At 42.5% G+C, this 24,205-nt stretch overlaps 1 protein-coding gene across 1 annotated transcript in view; it reads left to right on the plus strand.

Annotated features, from left to right (window-relative positions):
- The window catches only part of SPTB (spectrin beta, erythrocytic), a 206,409-nt gene that overhangs the window by 101,781 nt on the left and 80,423 nt on the right, over positions 1–24,205 (plus strand). Inside the window, exons 5-9 of the mRNA XM_060262547.1 lie at positions 8,954–9,045; positions 13,175–13,255; positions 13,517–13,632; positions 21,069–21,181; positions 22,548–22,735. Coding sequence (XP_060118530.1) covers positions 8,954–9,045; positions 13,175–13,255; positions 13,517–13,632; positions 21,069–21,181; positions 22,548–22,735 — 590 coding nt within the window. The remainder of the gene's footprint in view (positions 1–8,953; positions 9,046–13,174; positions 13,256–13,516; positions 13,633–21,068; positions 21,182–22,547; positions 22,736–24,205) is intronic.

The raw sequence follows: 24,205 nt of genomic DNA on the forward strand, positions 1-24,205 counted from the left end.
AGGCTCTTGAGCTCTCAAGCCTGAAATTCTCCGTCTTCTGATCAATGCAGCATATCTGTCACTGTCAGAAGCCCTATTTGTGTCTTCCCTAAGCTCCACCAGACACACCAGCTCTCAGCACAACTCTCAGTGCCAATTTCCTTACGTATGACACTGAAAAGGAAAGGGAATTTGGTTTGTTGCTTCTTTTGTGATATTATAATTGTGCTGAAGAGAGCCCCGTGGCACAGAGTGTTATAGCTGCAGTACTGCAGTCTAAGCTCCCTGCTTACGACCTGAGTTCGATCCTGGCGGAAGCTGGGTTCAGGTAGCTGGCTCCAGGTTGACTCAGCCTTCCATTCTTCCGAGGTTGGTAAAATGAATACCCAGCTTGCTGGGGGGAAAGTGTAGATGACTGGGGAAGCAAATGGCAAACTACCCTGTAAAAAAGTCTGCCGTGAAAACAACGTCACCCCAGAGTCGGAAACGACTGGTGCTTGCACAGGGGACTACCTTTACCTTTTTTTAAAATGTGGTGAACTGCCCATTCTTCCCTGCAAGATTGTTCTGAATTCTGATTTGTTAAAATTGCCTTGAGGCATTTGGATTATATCTGTTTGTTCTTGATCTTGTGCAGACATGTTATGCATCAAACTAATACTGTAAGGCAGTTTTTTGTTTGTGCTAATCTGCCTCACTGTAAGACAAATGGATGCTGATTTTCAAAAGAGTTTAAGTGTAAGTCATTGGTACCAGGAAAGTCTGCTCAGGCCAATAAGGAGGTTGTTGGGGCTTCTCCTTTCGCAGAGCCACCATAGAGAATGGGCCAGAAGGGTCAAGCAGGGAACACCCTAATGGGAGAAGGAAGATGACCCCAGTGAGCACAACCCCCTTCCCTCCACATCTGAGGCCTGAGGGACCTGGAGGCTCAGACTATATCTCCAGCTGGGAACCAGGAGGAGGCTCCAGCTACTGGGCTCAGTTCCTCCCTTCTCCACTCCAGTACACCACTGAGCCATGCCAACTGCAGTTCTATCCATCATGCTTTTCAGTATCTGTGTAAAGCCCTTAGGACAAATCATTCATAGTTTGGGAGTGGGTTGTCATCAGGGCCTTTTTCTTTTTTAATAAAAAGGCCCAGCAGGAACTCATTTGCATATTAGGCCACACCCCTGACATCACCATTGTTTCACACAGGGCTTTTTTGCAGAGAAATCCCAACAGGAACTCATTTGCATATTAGGCCACACACCCCCGCCACCACCATTGTTTCGCGTGGGACTTTTGGTAGGAAAAAGCCTAGCAGGAACTCATTTGCATATTAGGCTACACCCCCTGACACCAAGCCAACCGGAAGTGTGCGTTCTTGATCAAAAAAAGCCCTGGTCGTCATCTGTAAGCGGATGAAACTCAGCTCTGCATATCCTTATCCAAATTTCCTGGTGATGCCGTAGAAGTCTTGAATTGCTGCCTGACTGCTGTGGTTAGCTGGCTAAAAGTGAACAAATTAAAACTAAACCCTGAAAAAGACACAAAGAAGAGCAATAGGGGCATCAACTCTTTGTTCACTGAAGACTACAGAGCATTAAAAACTCAGTTACGTAATATCTGTAGCCAATTCCGAATCTCTAACAACCCCTCTTTTCTTTTAGAGTACTTCCAAGTAAAAAAACAGCTAAGGGAGAGCATGACCAGGAAAAAATTAGAGTATTTGCACCATCAGTGGGATCAACTATACCAAGCCACTATTCTAAACAATTCTAAGAAGTTCTGGGCTATAACCTCAGGGTCTGAATGTGTGGGGCCTCTCCACATGTCTGTAGGGTTGCCAAGTCCAATTTAAGAAATATCTGGGGACTTTGGGGGTGGAGCCAGGAGACTTTGGGGGTGGAGCCAGGAGCAAGGAAGTGACATCACTTCCAAGTCAAAGGTCAAGTGATGTCACTTCCTGAGCTTCACTCCTCTATATCACTTCCAGCACACTGCATCAAACCCCACCTCTAAAACCCTTCATGGGGGTTTAGGAATCCTAATTTCTACATCACTTAAATTGAATGTGTCCATCTAAAAAATTCAAACCCATGGGCAATGGCTATCCTCCTACACTTCAAAATGGGGTCTCTTCTAATACTAAAGGTATATATCCCTCCCCAGCAAAAATGATCAGATATAGCAAGGTGCTGTAATTAATCTGAATTTTTTATTGAAGAACTTTTATTAGATACTCCAGCACACCTGATTCTAAAGGGGGGGGGGGGGGAGAGACTTTAGTGCTAGACTCAATTCAAATGATAAGATTCTAATTGACAAATTTGGATGAAAGCTTGCTAAATCATGTCACTTAATTCAAAACAGATATGGGCTTCCCTCTTAAACAGTGGAAGCCATTCCCAACTTAGTAAGACTTAGTTACTGCTGTCTTCTCAGGTCAAACACAATTACAAGCCTAAGTAGCTCTATCATACCTCTGGTAATTCTGTGGTCAGGTATTTCTCAGTTGCATTCTCTTTGCCACAAAAAAGAATTTGTAGCTCTTTATGCTTCAGGAACTTGGCAATTTGGAAGCTTAAGATAATTAACAGCAGAGAAAATTCTTATATGCACACTAGAGCATATTATGTCCTCCTCTATGTCTAGCAATTGGGAGTGGAGGTTTGCATATATCACCCCTACCAAAAATCCTAATAAGCAGCTCTGGTTACCATCATGTAATAGAATAGCTCTAGGGTTGCCAGGACCTGTCACTGACCAGAGGCAGGAGTAGGGTTGCCAGCTCCAGGTTGGGGTATTCCTGGAGACTTGGAGGTGGAGCCTGGGGAGGACACGGAACTTAGTGGATTACAATGCTCCCAAAGTCCACCCTCCAAAGCATCCATTTTCTCCAGCAGAAATTGACTTTGTAATCTGGAGATATGCCATAATTCCAAGAAATACTTTCAAGTATCAGTTATTCATCTTTTCATTTAGTGGGATTAGAAAAGAACACAATATCAAAACAATATCTGCAGTACTGCATTTAGAACACCTGAGACTCAGAAGCAATGTTCCCTCTAAGCTGTGGGGTCATGTGAGCAAAAAATCTACTTTGTAAGCTATTGGCATTGAAGTCATGAGCTCCTGCATAAATTAGTTTCATGTGGGGCCATTTTTCCTGAGCTAAGACCAAAATGTGTGAGCTGGAAACTAAAAACTGAACTAGCTCACACTAACTCAGCTTAGAGGAAACATTGCTCAAAAATATGTTTAAAAGTCATCTAGAACCAACATATTCATAATGCAATAAACTATATTGCTTCCTTTTCACAAAAAATACAATTCCTGTCAAACTATCTGATCTTTACCTGGAAAATCCCTCCCCCCAGTCGTTATAGGATTGGTTTGTTTGGTGTGTTTGTTGTGATTAAAAACCTGCTATATCTTAAGGGGGGGGGGAAGGAGAGCAGGATAATTAACTCAGCTAAACAATGCTAGCAAATAAAAATAGGTTAGTTTTAACACCCATTTTCTCAAGTGAAAATGACTTCTGTAATCTGCAAATCAGTTGAATAAGTATGCTTGCACATGAAAAAATATACCTTGAATTAAACTTTGTTGGTCTTAAAGGTGCCACTGGGTTCAAAGTTTTAGCAAGGTTTTAAAAATTAAGACAAATTTCTTCAGAATGTTCCAGACACCCGGGCCAGCATATACCAAAGTTAAGCTGAACATGGGGTAGCCAAAGGCAATAAAAGCAGAGGAGGCAATAAATCAGATAAGACAATGAAAAAATAAACAGTCTCCACAAGAACACAAGGCTGGGACTGCCCTTAGCCCAGCCCAGCTGAGAAGCACATAAAACGAAAACTTAAGCACTCTAAACCGATACCTTAAATAATTTAAAATCAAGCTTTTGAAAGCACCTTAGTCGCAGAGCAAAACAGCGTCAGAAGACTACTCCTTGCCTGCACACACATCCACTGCACTTCCTGTTCTGGAAGAGAGGCTTTTCTTCTTAAAGGCAAAACAACCCCAAAAGTTCTCAGTAAGTATTCTACTGCAAAGTTCTGCAGAAGTTGCTGCTGACAGGTTGAGGGCAAGGCAGTTTATCAGTTCATGCATCATTCAAAATCTCATCAAGAACACCTCATGCCTTTCTGTTCTGCAGTGAAGACACAGGGCAGGTTTGTGTGACGAGAAAATGTTTGCTAGATCTCCCTCTCTCTGTGCCTGGAAGGAATGTTTATTTACACACCAACCACCTCTACAAATCTTCCTTACTAACAGGACAGGACACACACACACACACACCCTCCCTTCCCTTCTTTTTCGGCTCTTGCTTAGCATGCCTGGGTGAGGACTGGACTCCAGTGCCGAGCCTTCGGTGGGTGCAGGGAATCAGGCAGGCTCTCTCCGGGAGAGTGGCATGAAGTTCCCCCCTCCCCCCGCTTCAGGACTTTTGGAGACCGGGGGAGGAGGCCATAAATTCTGGAGTCCCCCGCCAGGGCGGGGGGGTTGGGAAGCCTACATGTCTGTGATTCCATCGTGTGCATGGTTTCATTATTTCTCTGACTTGTTTCAGCAAAATCAAGATTGTACCATTAAGCCATGTGATTTTTATGATAAGGACTTACCAGCTTGGCCACCTGTGACACCAGATGAAGTAATAGAATTAATCAACCAACAGAAAACTGGGAAAGCTCCCGGCCCTGATTTGATTCCCCCAGAGCTCTTAAAGTTAGATCCAGAATGGTGGTCTGTCCCTTTTGCTTCCCTTTTTACAATGATTAATGAAACGGGCTTTATTCCTGAAGCTTGGGGAAATGCAATTGTAGTCCCGATCTACAAAAAAGGTGACTGTACAATTCCTTCTAATTACAGGCCAATCAGCCTTCTTTCCATTATAGGCAAACTATACGCCAAGCATCTGTTAACTAAATTAACTTTTTGGATGTCCCAGCAAAGAGTCTTAGGCCCTGAACAAATTGGGTTTAGTAAGGGTAAATCTACTGTAGATCATTGTATCACTCTAGCACACCTGGCTGACAAATATACTGCCCCTGGGAATTCCAAACTTTATGCAGCTTTTTTGGACCTTAAAGGGGCATTCGAGTCTGTAGATAGAGAGCGACTATGGATTAAACTCCATCAACTGGGGCATTGATAAGAGACTTCTCAAACTAATCATAACTCTACATTCCTCTACTACTTGCCAAATCAAAACTTCAACTACTGGGGAACTGACACCTAAAATTCCCTTCAATAAAGAAGTTAAACAAGGAGGAGGGAGGGGAGGGGGGGAAAGTGTATTGTATGGGGAAGGTAGTAAGTGTTTATTTTTTTTAGTATTGGATATGATTACCATATATTACCAAATAAAATTGTTTAACAGAATAAAGGAGTTAAACAAGGATGCATACTTGCTCCTTTTTTATTCAATCTATTTCTCAATGATTTGGCTCCTATACTAACAAAAGTAGACTGCCACCCCGCAAAATTGGGCTCTACCCATCTTGCTATATGCGGATGACCCAGTACTCCTTTCTCGTACGAGGGTTGGGCTTAGACGACTGTTGAATAGATGTCTCCGTTTTTTTCAAGAAAACAAACTGCATCTGAATTACGAAAAATCTAAGATTCTGGTTTTTGCTAAGTCTTGTAAAATCCACCAATGGCTATTCGATGGGAAAGAAATAGAACAGGTCAGGAATTTTAAATACCTAGGTCTCCATTTTAGTTACAATATGTCCTTGTCATGTCACCGTAAATCTGCAGTTAACTTAGCAGCCATTACTGCATCAGCCATTTTTTCTTTAATAGAGGCAACCAGTTTGTTCCAGCAGCTTTAAAAATCTATAAGGCCAACATAACCCCGCAGTTATTGTATGGTATTCCAACTTGGATTAGTGTCTTTGGGTCTGATATCGAAAGAGTGCAGTCCAAATTTGCTAGGAAAATCATGGGCCTACCATGCTGTGTCTCATATGCCACTCTTTGTCTAGAAACAGGCCTCAATATGTTAGAAACTAGAGCATGGCTTATATCAATCAAATATTGGCTACCTGTGCACTATTCTGCCAACTGTGGGAGTTACTTATATCAAATGCTGTCTGAATCCTCCTCGTCCAAATGGATTTCCTGCATAGAGAGGAAAATAATCACCTTAGTTTTGTCTATGGATTCTCTTTACATGCTTCCTCTTACAAATGCATACTATGTAATTAAATGCAGAATTTTAGATAATGAATTACAAAAACTAATGAGTGCTGCGAACAAATCTTGCTCCCCCTCTGAATTTTGGAATTTCCCCAACTATTGGTCATCTGCCTTATTTATCAACTCTCCATGTTCCAAAATTGCATAGAGCATTTATCCTTGCTAGATGCAATACAATCCCATCAACAGTTACCTAGGGTAGATGTAAAAAAAATCCCACTTTCATTAAGACTATGTATATGTAATTTAAAACAAGTTGACTCATTGTCCCATATTCTTCTTTGTTGTCCCCTATATGATACTATACGCCTTAAGTTTCTAGATCCAATTCTGTTCAATATGACAGGCTGCTAAGATGTTGCAAAAGGTTCTGAATGATTTGTCAACTGAAATAACTGAAAGGGTTGCTTTATTCTTGAGTCTGGTGATCAAGGATCAATTGTCCAATGTATAGCTGCATATGACTGTTTTATTATTTCTGTAGCTGTTTATTTGTTTGTTTATAATCTGATATATGCCGATAAAGGCTTTTGATTGATTGATTGACAGAAGTAATGTTGATGGGGAAGGCTGAGGTCTTGAAGGACATTATGCTCCCCACCTTCAGTACGGTTCAGCTGGCCCATGATGACTCAGTTAGGAGCCTTGGGGCTATTACTGGAGAAGCAAATTAATGCAGCTGCAAAAAATGACTTCTACCATCTCAGCTTAGCCCATAAGATGGCCCCTTACCTTGATACGACTGATTTGGCCACCTGGATCCACATCACAGTAACAGTGAGATGCACTGTATTGCATTGGTCTCTGCTGTAATGTACTGTACAGCTGTAATGCACTATACATTGGTCTCCACTCAAAATCAATTCAGAAACTCTAGTTGGTGCAGAATGCCAGGGCTCATCTATTATTGGAAGCTAGACAGAGCATGAATATTACTCTCCTTCTGCAGACATTCCCTTGGCTGCTACTGAGCTCAATTTAAGGTAATGGCTATCACACGCAAAGCCCTTCATGGCCTTGGTCCTGCTTACCTGCAGAACTGCCTCTCCCCCCATGCTCCATCATGACAGCTTCGTCATATCAGCAGGGGCTTCTGCAGGTGCTAACCTGCAAATGGGCAAAATCAACAACTGCTTGTACATGTGCACTCTCCGTTGTGGCTCCCGCCTTACGGAATGGCCTGCCTGAGGTCAGGAAAGCTCCCAAGCTCCAGGCTTTCCACAGACCATGCAAAACTGAATTATTCAAAAGGGCTTTGCTGCGCAGGTAATAGGAGTGCACTGTACCAAATGGTTCACAAACTAACTTGGGTAAATTATTCGGGATCGTCAAGGCTATTTTTGAGCAGGAACGCCCAGGAATGCAGTTCCAGCTGACTTGGCATCAGCAGGTGTGGTCTAATCTGCAAATGAGTTCCTCTTGGGTTTTTCCTACGGAAAAAAATCCCTGTGTGAAACAATGGTGACATCAGAGGGTGTGGCCTAATATGCAAATCTGCTGGGCTTTTTCTGCAAAAAAAAGCCCTGGGAATTTGTGGTCCTTACTGGTGTCTATAGCTAACTGTAAGTAAGATCCTATTATATAATTTTTGTACCACTTAATTTATCATGTTAATACCTATGCTATGCTTCAGGTCTTTCTGATGGTTCCAGAACTTCTACAATCCTAATGCATTACTCATTGAATGTCCTATTTTGTTGATCATACTGACTCACGGTGTATAATCTGCCTTGAGACCCTGTGAGAAAGGCAGACTATTAAAAATGTAAATAAATATATAAATAAAATGATCTACAGCCATTCTTCCCTGCAGCAGTCCAATGCTGCCCAGTTTGGTGTAGTGGTGTAGTGGTTAAGTGTGCGGACTCTTATCTGGGAGAACTGGGTTTGATTCCCCACTCCTCCACTTGCACCTGCTGGAATGGCCTTGGGTCGGCCATAGCTCTGGCAGAGGTTGTCCTTGAAAGGGCAGCTGCTGTGAGAGCCCTCTCCAGCCCCACCCACCTCACAGGGCGTCTGTTGTGGGGGAGGAAGGTAAAGGAGATTGTGAGCCGCTCTGAGACTCTTCGGAGTGGAGGGCGGGATATAAATCCAATATCTTCTTCTTCCTTCTTCCTTCTTTCTTCTTTCTTCTTCTTCTTCTCCAAGCCTCTCACAACACCTAAGAATAGAGTCTGTCTTTTTTAACGCTGCATTCTATGGGTATATTTGCAAGACTTTGCCAATGGAAAATTAAGAGTAACAGAGGGTAGGATGCCTGTAGTATGTTTCTAGAAACAATAATATTTGAAGGGATTGAAAGGGTTTTATATGGTATATTTTATTGTGTTTACTCAGAATATTTAACCTCCTGTTGTAAACAAGCTTAAAATTGCATTGCAAGAGTTTGGAGCAGCATGCTTTGGAATATTGTTGTTTTACTAAGATTGTTTCACACTATGTGAGTTTAAGGATTACGCTTTTAGTCAAGTCGTATACAATTGAAATGGATAATTAATTGTACTTGCCTTAAAACTAAGCGGCAATATTATTAAACAGAAGAGAAATTGGAATTAAATAGAAGAGGGATGATAATCTGTTTATAATGTGAATTCATCTGGTTCTTTGCCAGTGTTGTGACTAGGAAATAAAGTCATTTCCACCAGATTTGATGTAAAAGGATCTTAAAATTATACATGTTAGGATCCTGAAGTACACAGAAAATTGTGCATTAGCATGAATACAAAACCAAGCATCTGAGATGGTGGCGCCACTAAAATGGAATATTTCTCTTTCAATTTAGATACAAGACATCATTGTTCAGACTCAAGAAGGCCGAGAGACCCGTTCCGCAAAGGATGCATTGTTACTTTGGTGTCAAATGAAAACTGCGGGGTATGGTGGCAGCTGTATTACATCCCAGTAAACATACTGTAACCAACAAAATTAAGCTTTCAGTACCAGCCAGGCAACTATGAAACAAACTCAGATAACTGTTTTGCTTGATTCCCATTTAATTCATATGAATGATAGTAGGAAACCTTAGTATACCACAAGGCCAGTATCAAGTATTTCTCTAGGACAGTGGTACTCAGTGACTTATAGGTCGTTTTCGCACTCACCTCCAGCCGGCGCGACCCCCCTCTTCACTGCGCAGGATCTGCACGGATTTTGCACTAAATGCCACGGAGCAGCCTTTTGCGCCGGAAACTCCCGTCGCAAAAGCCGCTCAAACGTAAATCGCCAAAAAGCAGTTTGGCGTTTGAGCGGCTTTTGTGACGGGAGTTTCTGGCGCAAAGGCTGCTCCGCGGAATTTAGTGTGAAATCCGCACAGATCCTGCGCGGTGAAGAGGGGGGTCGCGCAGGCTGGAGGTGAGTGCGAAAACGACCATAGAGAGCCACATTCACAATTACCATTAACAACACACATGACTACTGTAAGCCCTGTGCAACACTCTCTCCTCAACATGAGGCACACAGTCAGTCAGGCTGTTAGTGTAACTGCTGAGGTATCAAGGAACTCTGTCTTGTCCTGTCCTGTGTTTTGAACTGGCAGAAAATATGTCAGTGCCATCAGTACTGCAGTGCTAATGGAAAATCCAAATGCTTGCCACGAGAGCAATCACCCCCCTAGTATGTTCTCGCAGTAGTCTCTGTTAGGTAGCCATTGTGTATGTTGATCCTGTTACATATGCAGTGTATCAAGGCACTTGTCTAAAAGCTGAATTTGTGTAGAATTCTTTGTGGAGTAATGTTTTGATACACCATTTCAGATGCTCAAGAAGTTATTTCTACAGCAGGGTGCCCAAAACCACGCAGTGGTGTGAGCCCTGGCATGACCGCAACATGAATGCAGCTGAAGTCAAATGTGTACAATAGGTGCAGTTGGCTGTGAGATTAGGAAAGGAAATGTCCCCTGTGCAACCACCAGTCGTTTCCAACTCTGGGGTGATATTGCTTTTGCAACGTTTTCATGGTAGACTTTTTGCGGGGTGGTTTGTCATTGCCTTCCCCAGTCATCTACACTTTCCCCCCCAGCAAGCTGGGTACTCATTTTACCGACCTCGGAAGGATGGAAGGCTGAGTCAGCCTCGAGCTGGCTACCTGAAAACCCAGCTTCCACTGGGGATCGAACTCAGGTCATGAGCAGAGCTTAGAACTGCAGTACTGCAGCATTAACACTCTGCGCCATGGGGCTCTTGCTGTGAGATTACACCCCAATAATAAAACATATTGATTTAAAATTTTCACTGTAAAATGGCTCTGCGTTTTCTTCTGAGAAGCCATTTTGTGGTTTGCAAAAACAATTGTTCATCATTGTATCTTCTGTGCAATCCCACACAGGAGAAGGTATCAAGAACTTCTAGAATCTTTAAAATTGAGCGCTCCCCCTCTTGCAGAAGAGAGCCGTAGCTTGTTTTGTGTGAGGAAATTACTGTGTGAGTTAGGAATTTCAGAGGGATAGACAGGAGTAGTCTTGTCATGTGACAGGAGGAGGGGGAGCACTATTCCAGGGGTGACCAAACTTGCTTAACGTAAGAGCCGCATAGAATAACATCAGCTGTTTGAGAGCTGCAGACATGAACGTCAGATGGGAAGGAAGGAAGGAAAGCAAATAGGTGGGGAGGGAGAGATGGAAAGAAAGCAACTTTAAATGCATTCTTCATACCACTGCCTGGCTTGGTTTGAAGGTGATTTAAAGAAAGAAATGGCTTCTCCAAGAGGCTGACTGTGTGATAGAGGCTTCAAGAACTACACAATTTGGCAACCCCTTTCACTATTTCCTCAGTCCTTTTTCTGCTGCTGTATGTTTTTTTGAAAGAGCAGTCTTTGAATCAGCCAATGATCCTGAGCTGGGTGCTAAAATCCTAAGGTAGAATTCCCCATTATAAAGTGAAATGTAGGTCCTAAAAAACTTAAAGACATTACATCCATTACTAAAAAAGCTATGTAAGTTATCCTTTCAACTTCTTTTTGTGTGAGGAAATTAGTGTGTGAGATAGGAATTTCAGAGGGATAGACAGGAGTAGTCTTTGATTCTTATTGGGTGAGATCATCAGTGGCAAGGAACAGATTTACTCACTCTAATCACATTCCCCAAGTGCAACACTTTGCTTCCTGCCATGTAAATAAATGGTTGCCATTAACTCCACAGGGAAAACTGAAGTGCTGTACCTGGGAGCATAGTTGCTGTGAAAGTAAAACACTTCCTCCATTCCTGATAGTGAGTTGCCTGGCCCTCTCTGACATTGATCCTATAGCAGGTCACACCCCCAGACATCTTTGGGACACACTCTTCCAGCGATCATAAAGAGGTCCGGCTGTCCTTGACGAGGGCTAGGACTTTTTCAGTCCTGGCCCTGACCTGGTTGAACTCTCTACCAGAGAACATCAGGGTCCTGTGAGATCTACAGTTCCACGAGGCCTTCAAGGCAGAGATGTTCCATCAGGATTTCGATTAAGGACAGCGACTGTTGCTGGGTTGGCACCTCCCACCCGCACCCTGTCAGGGTCCCTTACTGCTGTGTCCAGAAATGTGGGTCCTATTAAAAATTTTAATAGGACGCTATTAGGATTTGTAATTGTCATTTTAATCATTTTTACTGGTCTTAAATGTTGTACTTATACATTATGTTGTACATTGCCTGGCTTTTGTTGGGATAGGGGTGACTCATTAAGTTGAAGGTAGGTATCTACATACCTATGTATGTAGATAGGCATTTGCTAGTTAACAATCCATCCCCATGGCTTTTGGCTGAGACAACAAAAACGTACAGAATCCTTTCCCAGAATACTCATATCCTTTGCAAAGAAGTCTCTTGTTGGTCTTGGAGACTAACTGTGTGTTACATGCTGATACGTATTACAGAATCCCATGTTGTTGGTGTTAGTGGAAAGGAAGGAATTTAGAACAGAAAAGTGGCAGTGTGTGAGAGAAAAAGAGCTTAATTGTTGCTCCATCTACTACTGTTCTAGTCAAAATCCTCCCCTCCTCGCTTTTGGAACCCTGTACTGGGGTTGAGAAGAGGGTACTGGAGCAGAGAGGTGGCAGGTGTGGAAAGGATTCAATGCCACCATCCCATCCAGTCTAAATTAATCCATCCCCAAGCTGTTTTTCCTCTCTTAAAAAACAACCAAACTGCTATTAGGAGTTCTGAATATGCAGTTACATATAATATGTAGTCAGCCCCTGCGAAGGAAACACAAGACCAAAGGGGGGAAAAACAAAGCAAACCACTCACTGTCAAAATTGATGTATTCTATCTGTTTGTGACCTTCAAGCACCATAGATGACTATGTGCTCTGGTTACACAAGTTGCTTTTGGTTCAAGAACTGCAGATAATACTTGCAGTTTAAGGGGGTATACTGATGCCTTCATGCAAGTTCTGGCAGTGGGCAAGTAGAAACTAATGCCGTTTAATGTCAGGAAAATGGCAGAATTAATCCCCTTCTACCTGACTGAAACAGCTCTTATCCTAAATGGGCCCAGGCAGACTAGCAAAGTAGGAGAACTCCCAGTCCATGTTTTGCCGAAAGTCCTTAAGCACACGGCAGAGACAAGAACTTTGTAATACATGAATTGTGACCTCAGACATATTATATTGCAAGATACTCTAAGATAGGTTCCCCAACCTTTTTGAGCCTGGAAATTTGGGATGTACATTCTGTCTGTGGGACATCAGTTGGACGCTGACAATGAGAATTATCCTTTCAAACTATAATCCATTGTGTATGAAAGAGCATATGTCTTTCCAAACTATATCTGCTTCCTTGCTATTTTTCATTATTGAAAGGCGGATGTGGAAAATGCTTATACTGGCATTTTTTAAGGTACAAGAAATGGCTTTGAAAATATTTCCTCTGGATTTATGCCAATTTATCTGAATCTGCATTCTGGCCATTAGACAACCCCTTCTATATACCAAAGTATGATCATAATTAAGTGACCATTGTGTAGCTTTAAAGACTGAGTGATGATTTCTGTCTGTCTTCCCTCTGCTCCTATTTCTTTTTGTAACATAGCTATCACCATGTTAACGTCACCAATTTCACCTCCAGCTGGAAGGATGGCTTGGCTTTCAGTGCTCTTATTCACAAGCACAGGTAAGGACTTTAAAGTGCCTGCAGAAATTTGGACGCTATTGAGTAGAAAGTGGAAGCTTTGGAGGGTGGACTCTGTGGCATTATACACTGTACCACAAATATCTCATAATCTTTCCTCCATGAATTGTACCTCCTTCCTACCATGTCTGCCATAAAACTGAGTTATAGAATTTAATGTCTGTTTCCTTTTGCATGGCGGAGCTGCCTTACTGTAGTACGCATTTGTAATGTTAAGATTGTTTTCTGGCTTTCATTTTTTAGGCCTGACCTGATTGACTTTGAGAAACTGAAGCACTCAAATGCCAGGCACAACTTGGAGCATGCTTTCAGTGTTGCAGAAAGGCAACTTGGCATCACCCAACTTCTTGATCCAGAAGGTTAGTTCATCTGGCTCAGTGCCCGGCCCTTTTAAACTGAGAAGGATTGAGCTGACAAGACAAATGTGAATTACATGGAAGAAGTAGCTGCAAGAGCTAAGGAAGCAGTGGTTTGTCTGAGGAAGCCTTTGCATTGATTGCAGAATGGCTGGCCAAAGTAAATTATGGTATATGGGTGAATGCAAAGCCTAGGTGTTTTTGCAGCAATGTGCTTCCTTGACAGATAGGCCATAATCTACCAGGAAGCTCTTTCTGGTATAATCCACTTTGAAATGACTGGAAGTTGTACAAGACCTGCATACAGACATAAATCTGTTTGCATTCAATATAAACTATTTGGGGATAAGAATCATTCTTCCATTATCTCCCCTTTATTCTCCTTGGAATTTTTAATATATGTGCTCTTTTTAAAAAGAATAATACATTACAGCATCTAATATTATAGCACATTATAGCATATTTCTTATATGTAAAACTAATCCACATTGTTTTCTTTTGTTCTTAAATTAAAAGCTTGCCGGTTCAGTTAAAAGAAGATTTCTCAGAACCTCAGGCTTTTAAATAATTTCGCGTCACTAACGTAAAACATTAGACAGTCTTAAAGTAATTATAAAGTTTAAAGTGTATGCTTGTTATATCATACTTGTTATCAGGGCCTGATCTGGACTGCTTGGCACCCTAGGCAAGGCCGGTCAACCTGACTCCAGTGTACTTTCTGATAACCCTAAAGTGGGGGGGAGGGGCCTCCAAACCAGGGAATCCCCTGCCCTCACCTGGGGATTGGCAACCCTAGTAGGGGACCTGTCTGGTGGTGTAGGGGGAATGGAATTAGTTCTTTTTCAGTGTCTCATTATCCCAACCTCAAATAGCCCTCCTGGAGCTGCTGTTTAACCCACTGAAGGAAATATACAGGCAACTGGTGGGGCAAATAGCAACTCCAGGGGACATTTTGAGGTCTACACAGAAAATTGCACAGGGTGGGAAAAATTAAAATCACCATACTGTGTCCCCAATATAAACCAGGGGGTCCTGAACCTGCCATTTAGCACTTAAAAAAAAACCAACTGATCTGAATTTCAGTGTTCAGATTTTCCTTATACTAGACAGCAAGAACAGAATTCTGTGTTTCTCTTGACTCCTATACCTTTGCACAAGTGAATTTTCCTATTCATTTAAGTGGAGGGGTACAATTCTGACATGCAGTCACTTGAAGGAGGGAGGACTTCTAGTAGGTTATAATCTCTCCAAGCCTCTGAGCCCTAACACTTCTTGAATTATAAATTAAGCCCAGCTACCAGAGGTCATGGATTGCTGCCTTGACGTGGCGAGAGGGCTTGTGCGCTTCAGTGAGCCTATGGGCTATGCCATGCAGAGCCACCCAAGATGGACAGGCCACAGCTGAGATCCCAGACAAAATGTGATCCACTGGAGAAGGAAGTAGCAACCCACTCCAGTATCCTTGCTAAGAAGACCCCATGGACAGTAACAAAAGGTTAAAAGATATGGCACTGGAAGATGAGCCCCTCAGGTCAGAAGGTGCCCAATATGCTACTGGGGAAGAGTGGAGGGCAGATACAAGTAACCACAGAAAGAATGAAGTGGCTGGACCAAAGCTGAAACGACGCTCAGCTGTGGATGTGTCTGATGGTAAAAGAACAGTCCAATGCTGCAAAGAACAATACTGCATTGGAACATGGAATGTAAGATCTATGAATCAAGCTAAGCTGGATGTAGTCAAACAAGAGATGGCGAGACTGAACATCAACATCTTGGGAATCAGTGAACTAAAATGGACAGGAATGGGTGAATTTAACTCAGAGGATCACTACATCTATTACTGGGAGCAATAGTCCCATAGAAGAAATTGTGTGGCCTTTATAGTTAACAAGAGAGTGAGCAAGGCAGTAATGGGATAAAATCTCAAAAATGACATAATGATTTTGGTCCATATCCATTCAATATCACAGTAATCCAAGTCTATGCCCCAACCACTGATGCAGAAGAGGCTGAAGTGGACCATTTCTATGAAGATCTACAACACCTTCTAGAATTCACACCAAAAAGATGTCCTCCTCATCATAGGGGACTGGAATGCCAAAGTAGGAAGTCAAAAAGTAACTGGAACAACTGACAAGTTTGGCCTTGGAGAACAAAATGAAGCCGGTCAAAGGTTAATAGAGCTTTGTCAAGAGAATAAGCTGATCATAGCAAACACCTTCTTCCAACAACCTAAAAGGCGACTCTACACATGGACATCACCTAATGGGCAACACAGAAATCAGATTGGTTATATACTCTGCAGTCAAAGATGGAGAAGGTCCTTATAATCCAAATCCAAATCCCTTTATTGGCATAGAAATAAAAAGTACAGCATAGCAAATTAACATGGAGTTTCAGCTATAAAAACCAGTCAAACATCAAGATACTTCTTCACCCAAAGGGTGATTAACATGTGGAATTCACTGCCACAGGAGGTGGTGGCGGCCACAAGTATAGCCACCTTCAAGAGGGGTTTAGATAAAAATATGGAGCACAGGTCCATCAGTGGCTATTAGCCACAGTGTGTGTGTATATATAAATTTTTTTGCCGCTGTGTGACACAGAGAGTGTTGGACTGGATGGGCCGTTGGCCTGATCCAACATGGCTTCTCTTATGTTCTTAAGATGGGGAACTAGTCTTTTGCTCCCTGATTGTTATGGCAGCCAAAAGGTACTTTGCAACCAGGCTTGTGATATGAGAACATTGGTCAGATAGTAGGAAAAAAACTAACTTTGCTTCAGGTAATCCATAAAAATTAGACAGAATAGGTTTGATTATGCAGTCCCACACTTCCTCATAAAAATCACAATAAAGTAAGACATGGGTGACCATTTCAAGGTGCCTTCTATTACATGGGCAGACTCTATCCTGATAAGGGATGTTGGCAAACCTCCCAGACAATACTGCTGAGGGTAGAACATTGAGTCTTGCTAACATAAAAGAGCGGCATAACTGGGGTGAAGTAATCTGGGAAAGGTAGGCAGCAGACAGCCCATGATCTGGGAAGATACCAAATGCTAAAGGGGAACAAGTTTTATGTCCAGAAGAACAAAGGGACTGTTTCTCAATATCTAAGATCCTCTGTTTCCTGTGTTTCACTTAGCATACAGAGGTTGTCCAAGGGTACACCTATGGAATGTATTTTCTTCTGGATCTGACTATACCAAGTGGAAACGAAGGACTCTGCTAGCATCATATGGATATAACTAGCAGGGTCTGACCTAAAGTGTAGGCGTAGCCAAAACTTTATGGTTAGTAGCCATGCCCTGGTCTCAATCAAATGGGTTCCAGTCTCTAGGCACATTGCACCATAGCTAACACAGTTGGGGACCCCTAAAATATGGCATAAAATGCTGCCTGAATTTGCTCAAGTTGGAAATTGAGGGCGTAAACCCAAATGGGGATCCCATATAACAACTGAGAAACTGTTTTAGCATTAAAAACATGAACGGCAGCTGGGACAAATTGGTTGCCGTTCTTGTAAAAAAAGCTAACCACCGCAGATGAACTACATCTTGCTGAGATGACTGCTTGCTCGCGTTGTACTGTCCAGTTATTATTATATTGGAAAAAGACCCCCAAGTATTTGAAAGATTTCACCTACAATGGATCATTGATAGATTAGAGCTATTGAAAACCCAGCTGCTCGAGTGCAGATCAGAGCAGAATCGACGTGCTAGTTTTGCAGATGTTACGCTGCATGAGAGCATGAAGGCAGACTGTGTTATCCCTACTACAGCCCTTTCTAACCAGGAGCCAGACGGAGGGCTGCTTAAGAGGTTGGCAGGGCAAGCAAGTCTGCACCAGAACTGCGACCCGGCCCTGCAGGATAGTTCTCGGATTGGAGTGAATGACAATTGTACACTGACTACCGAGCCCAGCTCAACTTTGATCTCACTGGTCCCCCGAATGGAAGCACAAGTTAAATCTCCATGTCATGACGTTGGAACCTACCCATCCTCCCACGATACTGATTATACTCCACTATCCTCAATAGAGCCCCAAATCAGCTCCAATTCTGATGATTTATTACATCTACCCGCAGAGGCTCCTCTCCAAATAATGACATTCAAAAACTCCGCCAAAAATGGCAGTGTATTTCTTGACCAGGGGAGAGTTCTGGATAAGATATCGGAGTCCAACTGACTATTCAAAGGTGCCCAAGAACCAGCCCTAAAGATTTTATCCTGGAATATTGCAGGTTGGAAGAAAAAGGTGACTAGCACAGATTTTCGGACTTTGCTCAAACAATTTGATATTATATTATGCCAGGAAACTTGGGCTCAGAGTGAAATACAATTTGAAGGTTATAAGTCCTATTCCACTCCAGCAATTAAGCTTAGGCAAATGGACCGCTGTAGAGCAGGCCTGTGTTGTTTAATTTCTTACCAGATTAAAGCAGAAACTACCTTTCTGCCCCCTTTCTCTTCACTGGCCCAGGCACTTTTGCTTAAACTATCAGCCCTAACATTACTAATGGTTAATGTCTATTTACCCCCTTGTCTAAAGAGAGGAGACCTTTCAGCACAATGGAACAGTTTTAGCATGTATATTGAGAACCTGGAGCAGGAGTACCCCTCTGCCGAATTTATAATTATGGGTGATTTCAATGCTAGAATAGGTAAAGATAATTACGCATTACGTAAATCCTTGGGTCTTGACCTGCACGACTCCCTCCCCAAATTCCTGATTTTTTTCAAGGAACTCTAAGGACCCCCATGTTAATGCAGCGGGAGTATTCCTGGCAAATTTTTGTATCTCTCTAATAGATCTATATTAAATGGATCTATGCAACATGACTTGCTGGGGGAGTACACATTTAATTCCAGATTAGGCAGCAGTGTTTTCGATTATGTTTTTGTTTCTCCCAATCTGAACTCCTTATAGTCAGCAGAAACAAGACCTGGAACTGACTGCGGCTCAGATCATGACCTACTCATTGCAAAATTCAGGCTTAAGCTGAAGAAAACTGGGGAAACCATTAGACCATTCAGGTTTGACCTTGATCACATCCCTTATGAATATACAGTGGAGGTGAAGAATAGGTTTAAGGAACTAGAGTTGATAGACAGAGTGCCTGAAGAACTATGGATGGAGGTTCATGACATTGTACAGAAGGCAGCAATTAGCACCATCCCACAGAAAAATAAATGCAAGAAAGCAAAGTGGCTGTCTGATGAGGCTTTACAAATAGCTGAGGAAAGAAGGAAAGCAAAAGGCAAAGGTGGAAAGGAAAGATTCACCCAACTGAATGCAGATTTCCAGAGAACAGCAAGGAGAGATAAGGAGGCCATCCTGAAGAACAATGCAAAGCAATAGAGGAAAATAATAGAATGGGAAGGACAAGAGATCTCCAAGAAAATTGGAGAAATCAAAAGAACATTTCGTGCAAAGATGGCCATGATAAAGGACAAAAATGGTAGGGACCTAACAGAAGCATAAGAAATTAGGAAGAGGTGGCAAGAATACAGAAAAGACAACCATGTCGGTGAAATTGCTGACCTTGAGACAGACATTCTGGAGTGTGAAGTCAAATGGGCCTTAGAAATCATTACTAAAAACAAAGGGAGCGGAGATGACTGTATCCCAGTTGAGCTATTCAGTCCTAAAAGATGATGCTGTTAAAGTGATGCACACATTTTGTCAGCAAATTTGGAAAATGCAACAGTGGCCAAAGGATTGGAAAAGATCAGTTTATATTCCAATCCCAAAGAAGGGTAATGCCAAAGAATGTTCAAACTATCACACCATTGCACTCATTTCACATGCCAGCAAGGTCATGTTAAAGATCCTACAAGCTAGGCTTCAGCAGTATGTAGATCAGGAACTACCAGAAGTTCAAGCTGGGTTTCCGAGAGGTAGAGGAACTAGAGATCAAATTGCCAACATTTGCTGGATTATGGAGAAAGCACGGGAGTATCAGAAAAACGTCTATTTCTGCTTCATTGACTACGCTAAAGCCTTTGATTGTGTGGATCACAACAAACTGTGGCAAGTCCTTAAAGAGATGGGAGTACCAGCACACCTCGCATGTCTCCTGAGAAACTTGTATAAGGGTCAAGAAGCAACTGTCAGAACAGGATATGGAGCAACTGATTGGTTTAGAATAGGAAAGGGAGTTCAACAAGGATGTATATTGTCACCCTGATTTAATTTATATGCAGAGTACATCATGCGGAATGCTGGCCTGGATGAAGCACAAACCGGAATTAAGATTGCCAGGAAAAACATCAACAACCTCAGATATGCAGATGACACCACTCTAATGGCAGAAAATGAGGAGGACCTAAAGAACCTCTTGTTGAGGGTGAAAGAGGAGAGCACAAAAGTAGGCTTGAAACTCAACATCAAAAAAACTAAGATCATGGCATCTGGCCCCATCACACCTTGGCAAAAAGAAGGGGAAGACATGGAAGTAGTGACAGACTTCACATTTCTGGGATCCAAGATCACTGCAGATGGTGACTGTACCCATGAAATTAAAAGACGTTTGTTCCTGGGAAGGACAGCTATGGCGAACCTGGGCAGTATAATAAAAAGTAGAGACATCATCCTGCCAACAAAAGTCCATATAGTCAAAGCAATGGTATTCCCAGTAGTAATGTATGGCTGTGAGAGTTGGACCATAAGGAAGGCCAAGCGCAGAAGAATAGATGCTTTCGAGCTGTGGTGTTGGAGAAGAATCTTGAGAGTCCCTTGGACTGCTAGAAGATCAAATCAGTCCTAAGGGAAATCAACCCAGACAGCATCAGGTCAGATGCTGAAGTTCAAATACTTTGGCCACCAAATGAGAAGGGAGCGCTCACCGGAGAAGACCCTGATGCTGGGAAAGACGGAAGGCAAAAGAAAAAGAGGACGGCAAAAGATGAGATGGCTGGACAGCATTACTGATGTAACTAACACGAATTTGAGCAGACTTTGGAGGATGGTAGAAGACAGGAGGGCCTGGCGTGACTTTGACCATAGGGTCACAAAGAGTCGGACTCAACTGTGCAACTGAACAACAACCACCACCAGAGGTCATTTGACATGCTGATTTCCTGCTATCCTACTATCGCAAAGAGTACCCCTCTTCCTTTCAGATATATTCCAAGTCTACTCCATGAGTTTAGCACTGTTGAGGTTACAATTATTTGCAGATTTTTGTTTATCAGAAGGTCATGGCATATTTTTGTACACAAAGACAGTATTCGTGTCAGAATATAAGTTCTTGTATATCTAGTTTTGCTCCCATGCATTCCATTGTTTCTTATCTGAAGTTGGCTGGGTTAGGTGTCCCATACTGTTACACTGTTATCAGGCTATGAAAAGAAGAATGAAGTTTCAAGTGCAGCTCAATTAGTTGCTTTTTATTTCCAAACCAATTGTTTTGCTTGGCAATGTGTTTGCTGTACAGATGTCTTCACTGAGAATCCTGATGAGAAATCCATTATCACTTATGTTGTTGCCTTCTACCACTACTTTTCCAAGATGAAGGTGCTAGCAGTGGAAGGGAAGAGAGTTGGAAAGGTAAGATTGTGGTCTTAAACCCCCTATGCAGCAGACGTTCTTTGCTTTTCTGTAGAGAATTGAACTAAATTATAATTACTTAATAAGGATAAACAACTCAGTAGACCTATCTTGCAGTTTATTACTCTTATACACTCACCATCATATTCATGTAGAGTAAACCCCCTATGCAGCAGACGTTCTTTGCTTTTCTGTAGAGAATTGAACTAAATTATAATTACTTAATAAGGATAAACAACTCAGTAGACCTATCTTGCAGTTTATTACTCTTATACACTCACCATCATATTCATGTAGATTGTAGAAGATTGTCTGCTTACTCTGCCCCATAGAACTCAATGAGAACTGTTGAGAATCAAGCCCACTGTTACCTGCAAAGATCCACCCTGGTCATGCTGAAATGGAAACCAGGAACTGGCTTTTGTAGATATGATGGGGTCACATCCAGACTGTTTTAACTTTGAGAATGAGATACTTCAGTCCTCAGTCCTACAGCCTCTCAGTCCTACAGGCCATATGGTTTGGGACATTTCAGCCTAAACTTTTTCGTTGCCAGCCTGCATGGCCAATATACATCAGCACATAAGCAAACTGACTGTGCTTTTAGCATATCTGTTTTTCTGGTTTTAGAATGCTAGTAGTTGCTCCATGGAAGAGTGGGTACCTGTCATTGTCTGGGGCATTTTACAGCATCCAGATGTTGCCATGCGTCTCAAAGTGCTCTTGGTGACCATTATTATTAAAAATTATATGGCTATGTGAACTAGATGATTATGTGAACAGCTGTGCATGTTTGGTCACAAAGTGATTTATGTAAGATAATCTGTGATTCCTTGAACATCTTAATATTTGATAGAACATTGCCAGAATGAGGGTGTTCATAGACTTCCTTTTAAGTTAAAGTATTCAGATAGGGCTATGGTTCCTACTCAGGCATCGCTGAATGCAGCCTAGAATTTCTAATCTGTTAGGGCGTTTTCGCACTGACCTTAATCGGTAGCGACGCCCTCTTCACTGTGCAGGATCTGCGCGGATTTCGCACTAATTGCCGCGGAGCACCCGGAAGAGCCGGAAAGTCCCGCGGCTTTTGCGGCGCAAACGGAAACCGCCAAAACCCAGTTTCCATTTGCGCCGCAAAAGCCGCGGGACTTTCCGGCTCTTCCGGGTGCTCCGCGGCAATTAGTGCGAAATCCGTGCCGATCCTGCGCGGTGAAGAGGGGCGTCGCTGCTGATTAAGGTCAGTGAGAAAACGCCCTTAGAGTCAGACTTGTTAACACTATAGAAGATTCCTCTGTGCAGGATCTTCTGACTGATAAAGGGTTTGACTTATTTCCAGCAGCAGCTACTTTGTTTTTTCTTTTCTCAGGTAATGGACCATGCAATGGAAACTGAGAAGATGATCGATAAGTACGGCGGGCTGGCTTCAGACCTGCTAACATGGATAGAACAGACTATTACCCTTATCAACAGCCGCAAGTTTGCGAATTCTCTGGCAGGTGTGCAGCAGCAGCTCCAGTCCTTCAGCACATATCGCACAGTGGAAAAACCACCCAAGTAAGCACCTGTTAACTAGAAGGGTGTCTGGGACTTTTATTTTGCTGATGTGTACCACTTTTTAACGGGTTTACACTACACCCACCTGCATCATGACTCATTTGGCTATGGTCTGACTTTTTTGGATGAGGAGAAGATTGGCACATGATGATCATCATGCTGTAAGGAATTACTGTAAGAAGCCAGGCTTAAGGGGGAAAGGGTAGTTGATGTACCCCAAATGATGTTTTGTTACGATGCCAAAATAAGATGCAGCTCTAGTGATTTTGTGCGAGTTTGCAGTTTCCTGACCTTTTTTTCCCAGACAGAGGTAACATAATAAATTTTAATACCTGAAGAGTTAGAGGTTACCTGTTATCTTTAAAAAAAAGGAATTAGATACTTCTTTTCCTTTTTTTAGGCTATTAAGCAAAAGTACTCCGTGTAAAGATTATATTCAAATGGTAGTTTTCTTCTGTAGGTTGTAGTATTAAACAGGAATCTGAGGAAGTAATACCTTGTGCATGGATAAAACTTTACAGTCCTAATAATCTGTTTTGGGTTATGCTATCTCTATGTATCAGCAGTGATTAGCACAAGGATAGTCATTGTCAGTTACAGATCTTAGGCACACTGATATATTATGGTTTTTATTCACAAAGCCTTTCCTCTGGAGGCTGTCCAAACCAGATATTGCTGGCACAGTTGGCGTCCTGTTTCACAAGACATTAGCTGTGCCAGAAAAGGAGGTGCCACTACACCATTTTATTGTGCAGCGGTCCAACTGAAGACCTGATGACCTTAGGGCTCACATGAAGCAAAAGAATACAAGCTTGCTTTCTCTTCCCACCTGGAATCCTTATCAGGGTGATAGTAGATAGGACTTACTGGCCCACAGTAATTGGTATGATATTCCAGAGACCGATTCTACTCTGTCGTTGAAGAGAGCACAAAACCCTTATTTGTTCAACACCAATTGCCTCAATGCAGTTAGAGTCCATACTCAGGATGATGGAATGGTGCACAAGAACAGCTGGGTACTCATGATTCTCCATTCTGGTCCAGTAGCTGGAGCTATGTACACATAGGCCTCGCTGGAGTTTCAGGCTTGTGTCCTGTGGATTGAAGGGAGGATGATTTTCAGTGATTCCTCCCTCCCTCCCTCAGCAGCCCAAAACAGAACCTAAAATGCTGCTTCTGGAGGGACAGGTAACCTCCAGAAATAGCTTGGGGGGAGGGCAGGGCTTTTTTTGAGCAGGGATGCAGTTCCAGCTGGCTTGGTGTCAGGGGTGTGGCCTAATATTCAAATGTCCTGCTGGGCTTTTTCTACAAAAAAAAAAGCCCTGCGGGGAGGGAACTGCAGGTCTACTGGAGATGGGGAAATCAGTGAAAATTGCCCCACCTCCTTGCGCTCATGGAAATCTAAGGCATTGGATGTTCAGGAAAAAGGAGGGTAGGAGCTGGATTTATTATCTGCTGTGTTATTCTCCC

The sequence above is a fragment of the Heteronotia binoei genome, chromosome 21 (assembly GCF_032191835.1).
Source record: "Heteronotia binoei isolate CCM8104 ecotype False Entrance Well chromosome 21, APGP_CSIRO_Hbin_v1, whole genome shotgun sequence".
Lineage (NCBI taxonomy): Eukaryota > Metazoa > Chordata > Lepidosauria > Squamata > Gekkonidae > Heteronotia > Heteronotia binoei.